The 16,863-nt window shown below is 39.8% G+C and overlaps 2 protein-coding genes across 2 annotated transcripts in view; one reads left to right on the top strand and one right to left on the bottom strand.

Annotated features, from left to right (window-relative positions):
* The window catches only part of SLC2A12 (solute carrier family 2 member 12), an 82,838-nt gene extending 77,459 nt beyond the window's left edge, over positions 1 to 5,379 (top strand). The window contains exon 5 of the mRNA XM_055324694.1: positions 5,138 to 5,379. Coding sequence (XP_055180669.1) covers positions 5,138 to 5,171 — 34 coding nt within the window. The 3' untranslated portion in view covers positions 5,172 to 5,379. The remainder of the gene's footprint in view (positions 1 to 5,137) is intronic.
* TBPL1 (TATA-box binding protein like 1) overlaps positions 1 to 16,352 on the bottom strand; it is a 36,643-nt gene extending 20,291 nt beyond the window's left edge. The window contains exon 1 of the mRNA XM_055324696.1: positions 16,132 to 16,352. The gene's annotated coding sequence lies outside the window, so the exon portion shown is untranslated. The remainder of the gene's footprint in view (positions 1 to 16,131) is intronic.
* Positions 16,353 to 16,863: the final 511 nt, after the last annotated feature.

Genomic DNA, 16,863 nt, shown 5'->3' with positions numbered 1-16,863 from the left:
GAAAAGTATTAAAAAAAGAGGAGGCGGGGTTAGAGAATAAACCAACGGCAATTAGCAATGTTATGGAATGAGTCTTTCATTCTAGTGGAAGATGAGACTGGATGGTTCCGAAGATCCCATCTAATTCTAAAATACCAGATTCTAACATCTTAGATGAAGACATGCTATAGATAAGCTTAGGAATGATATGCTAAATTTTGATTTCAATTCTAGAGCTAGAGACGCCTGGGTGGCTCAGTGATTTAGCGTTTGCCTTTGGCTCAGGGGGTTATCCCGGAGTCCCAGGATCAAGTTCCACATCGGGCTCCTTCCATGGAGCCTGCTTCTCCTCCCCCTCCTCGTGTTGTGTCTCTGCCTCTCTCTGTGTCTCTCATGAATAAATAAAATCTTTAAGTAATATCCCAATTCTCAACTTCCCATTTTCCCTTCAACATGCATTTGTGTTCAAAGGGGCAGGCAGTAAAGGAAGACACCAGCACTAAGGGGCAAAGGTACAGGCACACAACTCAAACCACAAACCTTTAACTCGTGTGGCAGCATGACCTTCCTTCATGAAGACATTTTAGTGCATGGCACAAGAGCTCTTCCTTAGCTCTTTAGGGGCCCATCCCTAGGGTTGGCATTTTTGTGTTCTAGCCTCAGGAAGAAAATTTTACTAACAGGCCTGGCCTCAAAAACGCTTTTATTTTCCAAAGAAAGGATCATATATTATGCCACCCCTATTATATAAAACATTTAACAAATACTTAATTATCAAGCAAAAGTATTTGATATACAAAACTGTTATCACATTAGGTTAAACAGAATGTTAAAGTACCTTCATTACTTTTGCCTCTGCCTACTATCTACAACTCAGGCTAAATACCAGTTCTGAAGAGTGGTACGCAGATAGCATTCATGTAAATACTTGCATCAAAACGAACTGTTGTAATTTTTTAAATCTGTATTAAGAAAACAATAAAAATACTGTTTTTCATGGAAATTAATTAATAACAACTGGGGCTTTGTCAGCAAATACCTATTTAAAAAAATAGAAAGGAAGAATTTTTATGCTTCAGTCAGTAAAAATATTTGTATTGGTGCCTAAAAGATAGTGGAGGAAAATTTAAATGATGCTGAATTTCTGAAGGAGTGCTTATTAGTAAAAGATATGTCAATGGTGTATACTCTTGTGAAAAAGTTCCAGTTAAAAAAATAAAGTATTTTGTGATTTAAGAATACATAATCTGGGGTGCCTGGGTGGCTCAGTCAGTTAGGCATCCAACCTGTGGTTTTAGCTAAGGCCATAGGGTCGTGAAATTGAGCCCCAAGTTGGGCTCCGCACTCCATGTGGATTCTCTCCCCCTCTCCTTCTGCCCCTCTTGCTCATGCTTGCAATCTCTAAAACAAATACGTCTTTAAAAAATATATAATTTAGTATCTATTTCATATTTAATGTTTAAATAGCAGCCTACTTAAGAATTTCACTATTTCATTATGTACTAAAACCTACCTATAAAGTAAGAGAACTTGGATCCTAATGGAAGCTATGTGACGGTAGGCTAGCTCTGAACTATTCCCACACTTATTTGTAAAATGCGCACATTGTTTACTTGTCACATGGTTGTTTTGAGAAATGAATGAGCACCTCACAAATCACAATATCTCGATTAAAGGAATGCCATAGGGATCCCTGGGTGGCGCAGCGGTTTGGCGCCTGCCTTTGGCTCAGGGCGCAATCCTGGAGACCCGGGATCGAATCCCATATCGGGCTCCCGGTGCATGGAGCCTGCTTCTCCCTCTGCCTATGTCTCTGCCTCTCTCTCTCTCTCTCTCTCTGTGACTATCATAAATAAATAAATTTTAAAAAAAGAAAAAAAAAAGAAATTAAAAAAAAAAATAAAGGAATGCCATATTAGTCAGTGCTAACATTAACTAATGTATTATTGTGGATAACAAGATAAAAAGTATATTTTACTGAATACAAATGAAATCTAGGGAATCAGACTCAAGAGATTAGAAATTGGGTGTATCAATTCCTTACTAAGTAAAAGAAAAATTTATTTTGGATAGATTTCTTTTTTTTCTAAGACTTATTTGAGAGAGGGAGAAAGTGCACATGAGCAGGAGGCAGGGCAGAGGGACAGAATCCAAGCAGACTCTTCGCTGAGCATGGAGCTGTACACAGGGCTTGAGGTCAGGATCTATGAGTTCATGACCTGAGCCAAAATCACGAGTCTGACACTTAAATGACTAAGCTACCCAGGAATGAATTGTATAGATTTCTTAGTATTTTAAACAAATGGTCTTAATGCATGATTTTTAAGCAGAGAGTATGTCATTTTCTGATTGCATAAAAAATACTCAAAGAAAAAGTCATCCATAGTCCTATCACAGTGATAAACTAAGTTTTTTTTTTTTCCTATGCTCATGTAGGCACATGTTTCTAGGCTCATGAATCTTTCTATTTATCTGCATCTTAAACAAGTTTGCGATCATGTGTATATGCTGGCATGTCTAGTCAACAAAGCATTTTGTAAAAGTCTTTGACAATTTGAGTTATAAGAAAAAGTAATATTGAATTAACTGGTGAGGGTGAACTTCCTTAAATACTAATGAGGGTGAACTTGTAAAATATTACTCCTCATATTTACTCTATGTTAATTGTCTCAGATCCTTTGTTCATTTGCTTTCTGAGATTTCTTATTGATTTATACAAGCTTTTATATGTTAAAGAATATTAACCTTTGCCTGCTTATACTATTCCTTCTGCTAAAATTATTCACCTGGCTCATTCCTGTTTGTTCTATAGCTCAGCATCACCTTCATTTAATCAATTCCGTAACAATGAACTGGAAATCTAAGCATTAGGCCTTCTACGAGGGTACAGGAATCTAGCAATGAACAAGACCTGGTAGAGGGAACAGCAGGTATTCTCAGCTCTGAGGTGAGTTAAGAGTACGAACTATTCATACATGAAGAAGGGCCAGCATGGCTTGAGTGGAAAGAGTGGCACAAGAGCAGGCTGGAAAGGGTCAAATTATGTCTTCCAGGCTGTATTAAGGATCTTCACATTCATCCCAAGAGTAATGGGGAAGTAAAAGTGAAGCAAGAAATGACATGAAGTATTTACTTTTTAAAAATATATCACTGGCACTTCTGTAATGGGAGAATGGACTGGATGTTAAGAATGGGCAGGAAACTCAGTCTAGTAGAGCAGTCCTGTGAGAGAGGACAGCAGTGGAGACCAGGGTGGATGAAGATGAAAAGAAGTAGACAGAAGAGTGATATTTGTGGCTGATATGAGGAAGACGAAATGGGAGATGAAGGATGACTCTAGGTTTGTGGCCTTAGATACTATTTACTGTGAGAGAAACACCGGAGGGAAAGCAGGTTGCAGAGGACATGGGACGTGAAGGAGGGGTAAGGATTCTCTGGAGAAATGTTGAAGGAGCCTGTGAGACACCGAAAGGGAGGTCCAGAGCAAAACATCAGATAAGAGTCTGTCACTCAGTATAGGCTGGTATAGATTAGAAGTGAAAATCTGAAAACCCTACTATAATAGGTAATTAAAACCATGATGGGTAAAATAAGAAATCAAAGGAACTAAGAAATCTGATCCCTAAGACTGAGCCAAGGTATCCCTACTCTGAGTCCCATTACCAGGTTGCTATGCAAACCACTATCACAGCATTTTTCACACTACAGTGAAATTTCGTGTTTGTCTCCCTGCTAGACAATAGATTCCACAGACTCATATCAAATCTTACTTATTTTTATACCCAAGCCTTAGCATAGTTCCCGAGACACTAAACATATTCAATAAAATGTCTGCAAGAGCTTAACTGTTAGCTTGAGATCAAAAAGCAGTACACACACACGCTAAAGTTTAAGAGCTTAGACTCTGGAGTAGATCACCTGGGTTAAATCCAGACTGGTAAATACCATTTACCAGTTGTGTGACACTGGGTAAGTTATTTAATGCCTCTGTGCCTTAATGTCCTGATCTATAAAATAAGGCAGGTAATAGTACCTATTACAGAGTGTTGCAAAAGTTGACATTTTATGCAAAACACTTGCACATGGCAAGCATACATATTTAGCTCTTCCCATCGCTACAATCTCCTTGCTTCATCTCCCATGAATAGAGAAATGTTCAAAAATGGAAAGGATTTCCAATTATTTGTTGTGGTACTCAAGCTGGGGAACACAAAAACAGATCATGTTCCTTCAAGTGTAAAAGCAAGGAGTAAAAATAAGGAATATAATTTTGTTTATCTAGTAAGTAAAATTAGTATTTAAAAAATAAATTTAACAGTGACTTTTAAAAAATCCCCAATAGGGGATCCCTGGGTGGCTCAGCGGTTTGGTGCCTGCCTGCCTTTGGCCCAGGGAGCGATCCTGGAGTCCCGGGATCGAGTACCGTGTCGGGCTCCCAGCATGGAGCCTGCTTCTCCCTCTCGCTGTGTCTCTGCCTCTCTCTCTCTCGATGTCTATCATGAATAAATAAATAAAATCTTTAAAATAAATAAATTAAAAAAATCCCCAATAATAAAACCATTTCAAACCAAGTATTGATTGTGTGAGAGTTTTTTGGGGGGGAGGGGCAGAGATTGGGGAGAAGAACAGGAAGAGAGAGGGAAAAACAATCTGACCAAGGCTATTACATATTACAAAATGTGTATTTTGCTAACTTACTTAGCTAGGTATGGGCAAACACAGGCAGACAGAAAAGTGACAATCAGAAATTAAATTGCAACAGAACTGTTTATCATGTTCATTTCACTTAAAGTATAAATTTATTATGTTCATTTCATTGCACTTCTAAGGAATCAGTTTTCTCCAGCAGGTCTTGTGTCTGTATTTTTCCATATTATGGGTTATCATTTCAAAAACTGTTATCACTTTATAAAGAATTTTGTTATTTGTCCTAACTTACCCATAAGTAGCCACAATTTCTGAGACTATTTAATCCATTAGTTGATAATAAGCTAATAAAAGCCATGTACTTTTAAAAAGATTATTATTTTCTACGTATACATGTTAATTCCCTAGGCGGCTAAGACAAATCAAATAACCCCTCTTTCAGCTTCTGGTTGGTGTCAGAGTTGGCATGCACAAAGTTCAAACTTCTCTGTATTCTGATTTTTTTTTTCAGGGATGTGAATGCAAGACTCAAACTTGAACACTGACAGCTTGTCAAGAATTTAATCGAGAGAAAGCACGGCAAGATGAAAACACAACATGTGAAATTTTCTATTTTGACAGTTTCCTTTCAGCTGCTTTTACAGGTTTACACTTCATATAAAATGTGTGCTCGAGTGCAGACAACCCATTTTAAGGTCTATGCCATGCATGACTGCCATTTTAAGAAAACAAAGGCAGAATTATGAAATAAGCTAGCTAGTTGGAAAATAGTATACAGAGTTCAAATTCTTCTAGGTAAAAAATAATTTTTACTATTTAGTAAAAAAGTAATATCCTTAAATAAAAGCAAACAGGATTACAGAATGAATACTCTCTCCACATGTAAGCACCATTAAGAATTTATTTTACTCAGAACTGTCAGGTTTTTAATTGACTAAGGGCTATGTCACTCAAAAACAGTAAGTATGGAGAACGTGCCTAAAGAGTAGAAGAAAGCCATTAACATTTCTTAAACTGGAAATTAAGGCCTGTGAGAAAGTCTAAAAATACTTTAAATAGCACAATAGTAAGCTGAGTAATTAGATAATATACAAGTAAAAGAAAGGATTCTTACACGGAACATAAAACAAGAGTGATAAAGAAGTTTTCTAACTGGAACACTAGTTCTTAACTTTTAAGAAAAAGATAAACCAAATAAAAACTACAAAAAGCCTCACCCCCAGAGATATTGATTAACTAACCTTTGTAGGGTCCTAATTTTTAAAAACATCTCTAAGCTGTTTCTAATGGGCAGCCAGTTGAGAGCCACTGGGCCGAAACGTCACAAAAGGTCATCAAAATAATGGAATTTCCCTTTTAGCAGGTCCTTAAAATGGGCTCTATTCTCATATCAGGCCTGTTTATCATTAGAGAACATCAAGACTTCTGCACTCTGTTTACCATGCATTGTTTCCTTAAGTTGATTCATGCATGAAGCCTTCACAACCTGCCTTGTTCTCTGCATGGTATGAGGTGTTTATGAATGAGTGGCTCACGGCTGAATCTGATGTCACAGTTGAAACTCCCTCCTATATTGGACCTCTCTAGAAGATAAAGCCCTGGGCACTCCTGATTCTCAAAACTTTTCCTCATGCACCCCCTATTTTTTGGCTTCTGAGGCACATTTCCTATGTTCTCTTCCCATCTCGAATACTTCCATCTGCTCCTTAACTTGGAAGTTCTTAACTGAAATCCATGACAGTTCCTGAAAAGCTCAGTAATAGGTTCCAGAGGTGAGGAACCCCTTGAAATTGTATACACACAGATTTGGATGCATATCTGAGGCCATTTTCTTTCTTTCTTGTTCTTTTTTTTTTTTTTTTTTTTAGCTCTTCAGTGAGTTTAAGATCCCTAAAGGTTATAAACCACTGCCAAAAATCCTTTTTTAAGCTTCCCAGGTTTTAATGTGCTATCTATGAGTTTATGGCACCTATATCAATCCTATATTCTTAACTAGCTGTTTGGCATATTCATTAAATTAAGCCAACATATCCAAAATTTATCAATCCCCTCTGAAATACTTGTGGTCTCTTAATTCTTCATTTCAGTTAATGGAACCACCCTCCAACACTCAGACACCTGAGTCAAAGATTTCAGAATCATTCTTTCGGCTCTTCTTTTTCTCTTATACCCAGTTAACTTTTCATGTAGCTTCCTTTCTGCATCCAGAGCACTGGTATTTTATTTCTGCATCCAGAGCACTGGCTTTCACATGTTCTTATGGCTATGGCCTTCTAATGGAACTTTGCTTGTAGTCTCCACAGTCTAGTCCATCTACCAAATAAGCTCCCAGAATTATCTTCCTACTTGTGCCACACCCTGCTGAAAGAAAAGTCTCTTGGCTCTCTTGCACAGACAAAATAGAATCTAGCTTGCTTGGTCTGGAATGCAGTGAGTTCCAAGTCTCCAATTTACCTTTTGTAACCTAATCTTTCACTTCCACAACTTAACAATCTCAACCTTTTACCATTTCTCCTACAACAGCAGACCATTTTCTAATTTTGTATTGGCCCAGGATGCCCTTTCCTCCCTGCTTCAACTAACAGACTCTTATCCATAATTGGGTTCACTGAATATCCTATCCTACTGTGGCTAGGCCCTGGAATACAGCTCAGAACAAAACAGTCAGGTAAGGAAGCCTCCTGGCAACTGTAAAACCTGACAACAAACGGACACGCAATTAAAACAATTAGAGAACGTGATCTATACTATAAAGGAAGTAAGATGACAAGAGAAACTCTAGGGGGAATGATGCAGGCAGGCCTCTTAACTTCCTCGGAGATGACAAATTATTAATATGAGATCTTGCAGGATAAGGAGCCAGTCAGGAAAAATGAGAAAGGGATTCTCAGCAGAGGGCACTGCAAAGGTACTGTCTCCATCAGAACTGTGTGCTAGACCATAGGCACTGCACTTCTTGAAGAGAACTGCTGGATACAAATGTGTCTTTAGAATTTGGCTTAGCTGGCACTTGGTCATCAACTCAATAAATAGTTGCTAACAAGAGCAACTAAAAGAGAACTGTGAGGCTAAGGAATAAATAGGAAGGGTAGACATTTTTCACTGTAACAAATAAAATAAAATAAAAATCTTAGTAGCACCAAGCCACTCAAGTTCTCTGGCAGTATCACATTATATCCTTATTTAATTTGCTGGTACATTTTGCTTAGTATTCATACACCTAACAAGTTATGAATGGTTTCAGTTCAGACCCCCCAATCCTGAAGGGCAATTGTGTAAAAGCAACTGCTTTTACAAATACAGAAACATGGGGATCCCTGGGTGGCTCAGCGGTTTGGCACCTGCCTTTGGCCCAGGGCGCGATCCTGGAGTCCCGGGATCAAGTCCCACAACGGGCTCCCTGCGTGGAGCCTGCTTCTCCCTCTGCCTGTGTCTCTGCCTCTCTCTCTCTTTATCATGAATAAATAAATAGAATCTTTTTTTTAAAAAAAGAAATAAACATGATTTTGATGTAAGGAAAGAATTAATTAAAACATACACACAAATCCTCAGCACTTTTGATGTATATATTCCCTTCTCTTTCTCCTAAGAGTTACGTTCTCCATTTTAACCCCAAGGGTCCTAATTCATTCACATCCTAAGTTCATTCCATGACAGTTGGTCATACACTAGCTAACAGGTCAGTTACTTACAGCATATCAATCATCCAATTGGATGGGTATAAATGATAAAGCCACCATGCCTCTCTTTATGAAGTGAGAATGAGAATATAAGAAGACAAATTAAGAATGTAGCTTCAGACATTTGAAACTCTTCCAATTTAACAGGCCCCAAACAGAAAGCCTAGAAAGAGTAATGTAAAAGGCACACATTCTTAATGGACACACAAATAAAACAATTATCCAAGCAGTAGTGTGCTATGTAGGCACTAAAGCAGATTTTCAAGATCACTGGCCAGCCAAAGGTTTCCTCTGCTATACTAAACATTTATATTAGCGACATGCTGCTAAGAGGATGATAAAAGTAATATCACATGGCTTTTTTTTATCAGTTATAAACTGTTGAGCTGTGTCACATACCTTACTCTAGGTCCCCCATCACCACCAAAAAAAAGGAGTAGAGAATTGGGTTAAGAAATCTAGTGCACCTTTGAGATTAGTATACCAAGTTCATGCTGAGGAAAGTCTAATGAATTGGTGACTATGCCTTCAAAATGGTTGTGCTTCCCACATCTACCCTACTCTGCCACCAGCAGAAATCCTGGGATTTAGTCAACTCATGAGCAATTAAAGGATGCTCATTACAACTTCACTAGGTTACACATGCATACAAATAATTGGAGATAGCCAAGAAGCTCACTGTAGCCATAAGCTAGTAAGAAAAAAAAAGGCTTTGTTGCTCAACAAAAGTAACCTGATAAATGAAAAAGAATGGGGTGGTTCTTGTTCCATAAAAGCTTCAGGTTTACCATGAATCTTAGCTGAGGTTCAAATGATAATGGGCTCTATGAATGTTGACCAGGTCAAAAACCAAATTTCCATCTTCATATTTGTACGTTTGGATTACACATTAGCTTTACTGTCTTTATATTTCAAGGACAACGACAGCTATCCCTGAGAAAGTGTGGTGGGAAGAACACTAAGGAAACATTAACAATGTGTTAGTCAAACATGTATTTTAAAAGGGGCTCTTATTCAGGACAATACTGACACTCTGGAGACCTGTTTTTGTAAAAATTTCCCATTCCAGTCCTTAAAATATCTAAAATTAAAGGATATGTGTATATGTGTATGTATCTATATTTCTATGGATACAGATATCAGTGAAATTGCCATGACTTTTTCTTTGCTTATCTCAATATTTTCCAGATCCAGGATCCATGATGGCTATGGGAATAAAGCTAACAATACTCTATCGATACTAAATCAATCTGGCCAATACAGTGATTATTCAACTAAATCAGCAATATTAACTAGACTTTAATCTCTTTAAATAGGAAAACAAAAGCCACATCTCCAAATACTAGCATATTGGCCAATCTTCTTATGGGGAGATGGTATAAAACAAACTAATACAAACATGGCACAGTATGGAAGAAAGAGTTCTAAAACTCTACTTCTATACATTTAGGGCAAAACATATTTTAATAGCATGTTTTAGGGCAGCCCGGGTGGCTCAGCAGTTTAGTGCCGCCTTCAGCCCAGGGTGTGGTCCTGGAGACCCAGGATTGAGTCCCACGTCAAGCTCCCTGCATGGAGCCTGCTTCTCCCTCTGTCTGTGTCTGTGCCTCTGTGTGTGTGTGTCTCATGAATAAATAAAATCTTAAAAAAAAAAAAAATAGGGGATCCCTGGGTGGTGCAGCGGTTTGGCGCCTGCCTTTGGCCAATGGTGCGATCCTGGAGACCCGGGATCGAATCCCACGTCAGGCTCCCGGTGCATGGAGCCTGCTTCTCCCTCTGCCTGTGTCTCTGCCTCTCTCTCTCTCTGTATGACTATCGTAAATAAGTAAAATAAATAAATAAATAAATAAAATAAAAAAAATAGCATATTTTATATAAACTTCGGTAATATACATTCTATAAAAATACTATTTCAACTAAAAACCATGAGCTGGATATTAGCCAAAATGGGAAAGAACAGTTTGCCATTCAATGTATAAACGAAAAAGCAGAAACATTTATTTTCTGTCAGCAGTTTCAAATGTCCATATAACTAAACTAAAACATTTGGATTTAACTTTAAAAAGTTAAGCATTGCAATAACAGCCTAAACAAAGCCACAATTATCAAGTTATTCCCCTGATTAAGCAAGCCTCAGTATATGGTGTTAGCCTTACCATAAACAAATAATTTTCCAGTCTTATGCAGTCACTCTTGAGCCAACCGAATTACCGGAACAGAGCAGCAGTTTCAGCTACTTCTAAAATTACAAGAAAGCTACTATGTAGAACATTTATAGTGACACAGAAAACTTGAATTAAATGGCTGGACAAAGACACCAACAAGTTTCAAGTTTACCACCATTTCAAGTTATACAAGCAAAAATAGTATCCTTTAAAGAAAGACTAATTCTGCTAAATGAAAACCATCAGGGTCTATTCCTTTTATTTAGGAGCACCATACAGCAAAACAAGCGGTCAAGTCCACAGGGTAATAGCATTTCAATAGCTGCAATGTGGTGCCAGACCAGGCTTTGTTGGCCTTCCTATTCTGAGAGATATCTCTTTATACTTAGTCCATCTGCCATAAGTGATAACCAGATGCCTGTGTGATAATTCAAAGTTAAAACAAAAATGCTTCCCTCCCCCCAAAACTAACAGCAGAGATGTGTTCAACAGTCAATGATCGCAAATCAAGAATTCCAATACTTTAACAGAAAGCTTCCAGAGGGAAGAAACAAAGCATACAGCTGGTTCACCTTTTTTTTTTTTTTAAAGATTTATTTATTTATTCGTGATAGACATAGAGAGAGAGAGAGAAAGAAAGGCAGAGACACAGGAGGAGGGAGAAGCAGGCTCCATGCCGGGAGCCCGACGCGGGACTCGAGCCCGGGACTCCAGGATCGCGCCCTGGGCCAAAGGCAGGCGCCAAACCACTGAGCCACCCAGGGATCCCCCAGCTGGTTCACCTTTAAGGTGCTGCCTAGTATCATCGCTGCTGGGAGAATCAGCTGATAGTTTTGTTTTTAAAGATTTTATTTATTTATTCATGAGACACACACAGAGAGAGGCAGAGACACAGGCAGAGGGAGAAGCAGTTTCCTCACAGGGAGCCAATGTGAGACTACTCACAATGCTGAGCACCATTCTGGTGCTTTACCCTTAACTCTCACAGCAGCTCCCATAGGCTAGTACTAATATTAACCCCATACTGCAGGTGAAGAAACTGAGGAATCAAGGCAGTGAAGTAACTTGCTCAAGGCCACATCACCAAGAAGCAGCAAAGCCACTTATGTTCAACACAGAAAACCTGTATCCAGAGTCCAAGCTCTTAAGCGCTGTATCAGCCTTAATCCCAAGAAAGCATAATTGATTTTAATCAACAATGTTCTGCCTCACGATGAAAACACCTGTAATCAATATATTATCAGCAAGAGGAAGTTAGCACCTGATTCTTTGGAACTATTAATAAAAAAATTTTGACTTAAAATACTAAGAGTCAGCCATACATGTCCTAAGAAAACTCAACATACAAGCTGATTTGCAGTACTCTTGCTTGATGATTAAATTCTGCGTAGTCTAAGTTGCCAAACTTTTGTGCTGCATTTTTTTTTGGTGAAATTGTAAACAGTTCCATTATAGATTCTTGCATGAAGGCTGATCTGAACTGTCCCAAAATTCACGTTAGTATATATTTTTTTAACATTTAATGGGATCTCTAGCAGCCTATTTCCCATACAAAACAAGCCATTTAAACCAAACTTTGAATTTTATCACCAGTCACAATATAAAACCAGATGAATGTAATTTCTGATAGAACCCGATTCATTTTCATTAGTGACACACTTCTAGAATCTTGGCTTTTCCACAACTACACAAACACACACACTCCACCTCTCTTCTTGATAAAAGGGTGTATCACAACACAAAAGCCAAATTTGTATACGTGGCCTGGAAAGACCTTAAACATGCATATACTCTTTCTCCTTTTTGAAACTGCCCAAGGTGGTATTCATGGGACAAGAGAAAAGGCTGCATCTACTCAAGGCAGTAAACCATTATTCTTCTTGTTTGAACTGGTTTCAGGAAAAAAAAAAAAAAAAAAAAAAAAAGGCCCTAATCATGTTAGACAAATTTTTGTTCCTTATAACTTGCAGCCAGCATAAAAAAGTTGAAATTGTAGGCATCAAGAATTAATTATTAATTAGACTAGATATCTGAAAGATTCCCCTCATCTACCAGATAATTACCTAAAGTGAAAAATACGTATATAAACTTTTATTAAAATGCTAATCTTCAAATATGCACATACACCTGCATGACATTAACATACAATAAGATGGCAACCCATAGTCCTGATCCTCAAGAAACTCCTAATTTAGCAGGCATGATGAAATGCGTACACCAACAGCACAAAAGATTTGTATGCATGTAACAAAATATTTAAAATTCAAATTTGTGTGTCATGTTTTGGTATTCATGTACGTCATTTCTTTGCTATCTACACAAGTGCACAAAAAGCACCTGAGGAGAAACACCTTTCATCCAGCTGTACACACCTGATGTGGCATCAAGCATATAAAAGGTGAAACAAGCATCAGTATAAATCAGTATAAATTTCAGGAAATCCTTGTTTTTTAATTCAAATGTCACAAGACAGCTAAATTTTCAATGCACTACAGGTTTTCGGTTAGAGATGCTAGAAACATTCTATAATAAATCCTTCTAAAATCAATTTAAATTTTATTTTTTAAAGCAATAATTTCATCACATGGTTGATGATGCAAGAGGATAACCACCAGATTATTAAAGACCTTCATTTAAAAACAACGCTGTCATTCACTCAACTAGATTATACGATATTTATTTTGAATGATGTGCCACATCCATGATAAGAAATAACATGCTAAAAATATTCAGTTGTGTATTTCACATGTATTTGTTCTACTTTAGAGCAAATTCTGCGCATCCTATATATAGTAGTTGCCTTTCGTCTGTGGGGGATATGTTCCAAGATCTCTAGTGAATGCCTGAAACTCTACAAACCCTATATATACTACATTTTTCGCTATACATACATATTTATAATAAAGTTCAATTCATACATTAGGCACAGTAAGAGATTAACAACAGTAATAAAATAGAACAATTATAACGTGAGATGATAAAATGTCTGTGTGTTGAAATAAAGTGAGATGAACGATGTTGGCACTATGACCTAGCGTTAAACTACTAACATTCTGAGGATCATCTGCTTCCAGACCATGGTTGACCAGGGGTAACTGAAACCACAGGAGGCAAAACCACAGATAAACAGGAGACTATCATATATCCACAAAGATTTTGCTACAAAAATTTTCCACATAAAGAAAAATTTGCAGAAATCACTTGAATTGTTCCCTCAAATTTGGCAAAATGTAAATTCAGTCAAATATTAAGATGCAAAATAATTAGAAAAGATAAGAAAATTTTAGAATAAGAATTATGAAAACCCCTTTCTACAATACTCTCTTGCCTTTAAAAAAGTGACTGTCTACACTATACTACCACTTAAACTTTGAAAACACCTTTAATCCTGAAAAGTAACAATATTTTGTACATGCCTTACTTCAATACAGTCTTTTGAGTCTCAGCATGAGGCTCTTAACCTGTTGTATTGCACAAACAGAATGAAACATGTGACATGACTGCTCCAATTTTCCAAATAAAGGTGAGGGACACAGACAGAAAATAAAGTAACATTAATGAAAAGGATATATAGACCAACCACATCCGTTGAAAGTTGAAAACTCTGTTAAGAAACAAATAATACAAGCAGCACAAAAAATCATTTTGATTGAGACAGGACTTAATAAGGAGGGGAACTAAACCACCACCAAACCCTGGGAATACTGTAGTAGAGAGCAGGGAATGCCGAAATTGGGACTGTTACTAGAGGTGGAAGCTAGGGCTTGACCTCCAGTCAAGGGACATGGAAGGGACATGGAAGGGACAGAGCTAACCACAAACAGGTCTAGGGGAAGTGAGCATAATGGCAACCCCAGATTGAGGAAATTCACTAAGTCTCATTTGCACTATGAAAATCTTGGGACTCAGCATCCAACAGCCTCAAGCGTGGTCATCTCCCAGGAAATCCTTCACAGAACAGCTTTTATGAAAAGATTAAACAGCAGTCCTTGATTCATTAACCAAGAGGAGACAATACTGTGTTTTTCCTCTTAGGAGTCCTAAAATGCAATTTTAAGTTTCCCAACGTGTATACTTCCCACTAAAGGAAACTGCCTACCTCTCTGCACATCCGTGAACTTCCTTCAAGAAGAGACAGTGAACCTCAATTCCATGAAAATCCTGAGTTAAAAACTATTCTGGCACTACTCAACCAATCAAGAGCACTTAGTAGCAAGCAGATCATTGCAGTTTCTGATTTTGAAGGCAGAGAGTATGAAAAGAGGGGGCTGGGGACAAGGATGACACATTTTGTTTAAGACGAGCCAAGCTTAGCAAAAAAAAAAAAAAAAAAAAAGTGGGAGACAAATAGAGGCTGTGGTTGGCATAATTGCTTCTGTGACTTATCAGTTTTATTTTCATCTTTAACCCTCCAATTTAAAGAAAGAGCTTTATTCTCACTGGACACAAAAAATGATATTCTCTAGTAGGAATATGTAGCCACAGGGAAACCTCATTTACTGACCTGGAAGGATTTGGGAAAGTATAAAAGCATTAAACAGTTAGTGATGTAAAGCATAAAGAGGTAATGTAAGCTGATAAATATTTAACTGGACTAATCAAACTGAATAATTCTTCAAACGAGATAGCGAGAAAAGCCCCTTTTCCTTCTGGATAAACTGCCATTTTCTCAAACTTTAAGAGACGGCAGATTATGCTCCAATAGCTGAATCTTTTCCTTATATTTTCTTTTTCATTTCTCTCAAGGATTCTGTAATTGGCTCTTCACACACACACAATCACACCAAGCTTGTTTCTTTTTTCCTTGAGCCAATGTTAAGGCGCTGTTCTTACCCCTAAGGACACAAGCCCACTCTGGTAAGCTGCCAGTGTCGCCTTGGAACTGCAGGTGACAGATGCAGCCAGAGAGCTCACAGATGTGGACTGGCTGCAGGGTGAGTCCTGTTCCACTGAGCGCACTGACAGAGCCCGCAGATGCACATCTCTGCAGAAGGAGTCTTAAAAAACCGTCATTCCCAATTAAATTTACTTGTAGGGCTCTTACTGGCTGTCATTAAGCGCTTATTCCAATTCTCGTCCTTGCTTGCCCCTACCCACGATTCGACTTGTCTTTCTTCGTTCCGGACCCTTTTCTTCATCAAACCTAACGTGGTCAATAATAATAATGACAACAATAATAGAGCGGGGCTGCTGGCGCGGCCAGCCCCGGGAACCCGCGACGGTGCGACCTGGGAGCCTTCCCGCCGCGGCACAGGCCGCTGGAAGTTTCCTGGGGAGCAGTGGACCCCTAGCGTCTTTGCAGGATCCGTCTTCCCTCCGGGCGAGGGCTTCAGGGAGCAAGCCGACAGACGGACGGGGGACCTCCCTCCTCCCGTCTTTCCCAGGGGTTAAAACACCTCGAGGCTACACCCTACTCGATAACGCTCGCAGGCAGGGCGCCCCGCCCCCACGCCGTTATCCCCGAGGAGCTCCCCAAACGTCGCCCAGTCCTCCCGAGGGGTGGACCCTCCCTCCGGCCCGCGGGCCAACCGGCCCCCACCTCAGTTCCCGTCCCCGGGTCGTCCGCCCCCGCACGCCCCCGCACGCCCCCGCCGCGGCACGGCCGGGCTCGCGCACGGCGGCCCCCGCGCCCCCGAGCCCCGGGTCGCCTCCAGGGTTACCGTGGGAAGAGGGGGCGGCGGCAGAGAACGCGGCGGCAGCGCTGCTGCCGGCTACGTCGGACGCGAAGGAGAAGCTGGAGGACGAGGATGATGATGAGGCGAGCGCGCTCCCCAGTCTCCATGGAACTCCCGCCCCGGCCGGTTGCTAGGAGCCCCCGAGGCTCGGGCTCCGTCTTCCGTGCTTTGTTGTTCCGGGTACTGGGCTGCCGCCGCTTCCCCGCGACAATAAATAGACCCGACGCAGGGGGAGCATAGAGACAGCGCGCGGAGGCTAGAGCGCCGCCGGGCTGGGCGCCCCTGGGCTCCTCGCTAGCCATTCGCTTCCGGCCCTCGCTGCTCCCGTCACTTCCCCCCGCCCCTTTCCCCACTTTCCCTTCCTCCTTCCTGGTCCGCGAAGGCGGGCCCCTCCCGCTCTGGGCTTGGCGACGTCCGGGAGTTGGGGGCAGGGACGGCGACTGGGCTACGTTTCTGTTTTTTGTTTTTTGTTTTTGTTTTTGTTTTTTTTTCCTTGCGTGAGGACCGTCTAAAAAGATCTCGAAAAAACTGCGTGACCTTTATACATTTTTAGCTGAGATCTGAACATAAGGACGAAATTCCTGCCGACACTAGCCCATAAAAGGACTTTAATTTATCAAGACTTTAGAACTTTCTCGTTAGCTCGTTCGACTTCAAGGTCCACCATTTAACGTCGTTGGCACAACGAGTCCTCAACAACTGAATTCATTTTCTAGG

The sequence above is a fragment of the Nyctereutes procyonoides genome, unplaced genomic scaffold (genome assembly GCF_905146905.1).
Source record: "Nyctereutes procyonoides isolate TBG_1078 unplaced genomic scaffold, NYPRO_anot_genome, whole genome shotgun sequence".
Lineage (NCBI taxonomy): Eukaryota > Metazoa > Chordata > Mammalia > Carnivora > Canidae > Nyctereutes > Nyctereutes procyonoides.
This window is presented reverse-complemented; position numbering and strand designations above follow the sequence as displayed.